This window comes from Tachysurus vachellii, chromosome 23 (genome assembly GCF_030014155.1).
Source record: "Tachysurus vachellii isolate PV-2020 chromosome 23, HZAU_Pvac_v1, whole genome shotgun sequence".
Lineage (NCBI taxonomy): Eukaryota > Metazoa > Chordata > Actinopteri > Siluriformes > Bagridae > Tachysurus > Tachysurus vachellii.
In genome coordinates this window covers 17,737,905-17,740,404 of record NC_083482.1, presented here as the reverse complement: position 1 = coordinate 17,740,404, position 2,500 = coordinate 17,737,905, and the positions used below count along the sequence as shown (strand labels likewise).

Here is a 2,500-nt window from a genome sequence, read left to right as displayed (position 1 = left end):
TACTACTGAATACACACTGCGTCTGGGGGCTGGTATTACAGAGCAAAACTGCATGCATGGAAAAACTGCACGGAAACGGAAATGAAGAGAGAGAGAGAGAGAGAGAGAGAGAGAGAGAGAGAGAGAGACAGCGGAAACAGAGCATCTGGAAAAACGGCGCAGCTGCACGAGCTTCGTTTCTGTACGGAATCGATTCGATCATTGAATCGACTCAGATTCATCAACAAAATTAATGAAGCTCAGTTCATAAGAGATCTTTGAATGTTTTTATTGAGTGTGTACAGTAGTTAGGTACAAATGTGCTTTGATATATATCATATAATATGATTATATTATATTATATTATATTATATTATATTATATTATATTATATTATATTATATTATATTATATTATATTATATTATAATAATGTATACAGTATAGAACAAGACATTTTCTAAAAGACAAAACCAAGTAATTTTTTAACAGTCTATAACACACACATAATCTGAATTGAGTGTGTTTACTTTCTACACGTGTGCATGTGTACAATTTGTGTATTGAACAGACATGTAACATTTGTGTAACAGTGTTAATGCACAGTGTTATTGAGGTGCTGAACCCGTCCTCCTGTTGAAGGTGATTTTCGTGAAGATGTAATAACCATCAACACACCACAACACAACTGCGACCAAACCCATGATCTACACACACACACACACACACACACACACACACACACACACACACACACACACACACACACACACAGCTAATTACTCAGCTGACAGTATCTGCTGTTATTAATTAGATCATTAATGTTGTAGTGAGTAAATAAAGGAGTGAAAGTTCATCACTATTTGTAGTTTTATGTTTATTATATTAAGTTGAGTATAATAATAATTCATCAGATTACTCTTCACATTCTTTCACAATGTTCTAATAGAGTTATATATTTATAAACAGAGCTTCCAGTGTTAATAAAATGGCTTATTTTATTATGAAGTTTTATCTGCACAAGTCTGGAGACCATCATTAAAGCTGTAGTGTGAATAAAGTCAGATACTCACTCCTCCCACTAAGGTGCCCTTGTTAGTGAATGTGGACACGGCCATCAGGCTGATAACACAAAGGAAGAGCGCCGCAAAGACAGAGTTAAAGATGTCCTGTGAACAAAATCAACAAAACATTCATTAATATTCTGACTCACTGAGACCCTGAAATGCCTCATCTGTGTTTCTGCACGAGTCGAGGAACTCAAGATTGATCTCTGATGTTCTCACTAGAACATCAGTGTCATTAATAAAGTTCTGTCCTGAGGAGCAGAACACACAGAGCATGTTATCTAGTGTTCAGCAGGAACCCTAATAAGAACTTGGCTGGCGTTCGGGACGCAGCCATGACATGCTCACTATCAGAGGCCAGAAGAAGAAGCTGAGTGATTTGTGGAGCTTCAGCAGGTAGAGGATGAACAGAGCGAGTGTGATGAAAAACTCCATACAAGTGGCTGAGATGTAGGGCGGCCGCCAAGCCACCATGAAACACACAGACGCCGCAAACATCACCACCTGAGGAGGAAGTGATGAAGAGATAATAACCACACCACTACTTCCTGTGAACGCAACACAAGACAACAGGTCTCAACACCAGTTCATCGTATGAGACATAAATAAAACATTGTAATATATGACATTTAGAGTTGTGCTGTTAGAGGAGTTGTTGTACTCTGATACATGATAGAAACAAAAACATTTTCTAGTCTGATATCACAGACATCATGTGAAGTGTGTGTGATAAAGACAGTTGTGTTCTTACCAGTTCTGAGAGTTTCAGTAAACCTCGTCTGGATTTGAGGAAGGACACATCAACCTCCACCAAGCCCATGAGCATGAAAGTCTGCTGCTCTGCCATCTCTTCTCTCTCTCTCTGTATCACACACACACACTTCTTAATGACCACTTGTGCACATGTGGAATAAACCTGCTATAATGATAATAAAAGGTTTTTAATTCCTGTGCATTTCCTCTTCTGTAATTCGGTTGCACTGAAACAGGAACTGAGGCACTGATGACATGGTGACATGATGACAAGCTGACATGGTGACATTGAGGCATGGAGCTCAATGTGCAGAAGCAGATGATCAAAGTCTGATCGTCTTCTTATGGAGCGATTTCATCAATCCTGATGTTCTACCCCTGGTTGGACTCTTGTCTCCCGGTGGTCACCTTTACAAGGATTGATCCACATGGTCAGCCAGTGTCTCATGGGATTGTTGTGTATGAAGCCACCCAGAGACGTCATGTCTTCTTTAAAACAATGTTGTGTCAGTCAGCTGTATGTTCTGGTGTTTATCAGCAATCAGGTCTGTGCTGAACTCAGAGTTTATGATGACCCATTAGTTCCTCAGGAGCTCTCGGCTGTACTATTATAAACTGTTGTAGAAAGGACATTATTTACATTTACACTATTTACTGTAGAGTGTCACCCAAATGAGGATGAGGTTCACTTCTGAGTCTGGT

At 39.3% G+C, this 2,500-nt stretch overlaps 2 protein-coding genes across 3 annotated transcripts in view; both read right to left on the bottom strand.

Moving 5' to 3' along the window:
- Positions 1–78, bottom strand: part of cmtm3 (CKLF-like MARVEL transmembrane domain containing 3) — a 94,122-nt gene extending 94,044 nt beyond the window's left edge. For both annotated transcript variants that reach the window (XM_060859407.1, XM_060859406.1), the window contains exon 1: positions 1–78. This exon is cut by the window's left edge and continues 157 nt beyond it. The gene's annotated coding sequence lies outside the window, so the exon portion shown is untranslated.
- A 373-nt stretch (positions 79–451) lies between these two features.
- The window catches only part of LOC132838808 (chemokine-like factor), a 2,317-nt gene continuing 268 nt past the window's right edge, over positions 452–2,500 (bottom strand). Inside the window, exons 1-4 of the mRNA XM_060859398.1 lie at positions 1,797–2,500; positions 1,394–1,549; positions 1,052–1,147; positions 452–685 (exon numbers count right to left, since the gene is read on the bottom strand). The exon at positions 1,797–2,500 is cut by the window's right edge and continues 268 nt beyond it. Coding sequence (XP_060715381.1) covers positions 587–685; positions 1,052–1,147; positions 1,394–1,549; positions 1,797–1,892 — 447 coding nt within the window. The 5' untranslated portion in view covers positions 1,893–2,500 and the 3' untranslated portion in view covers positions 452–586. The remainder of the gene's footprint in view (positions 686–1,051; positions 1,148–1,393; positions 1,550–1,796) is intronic.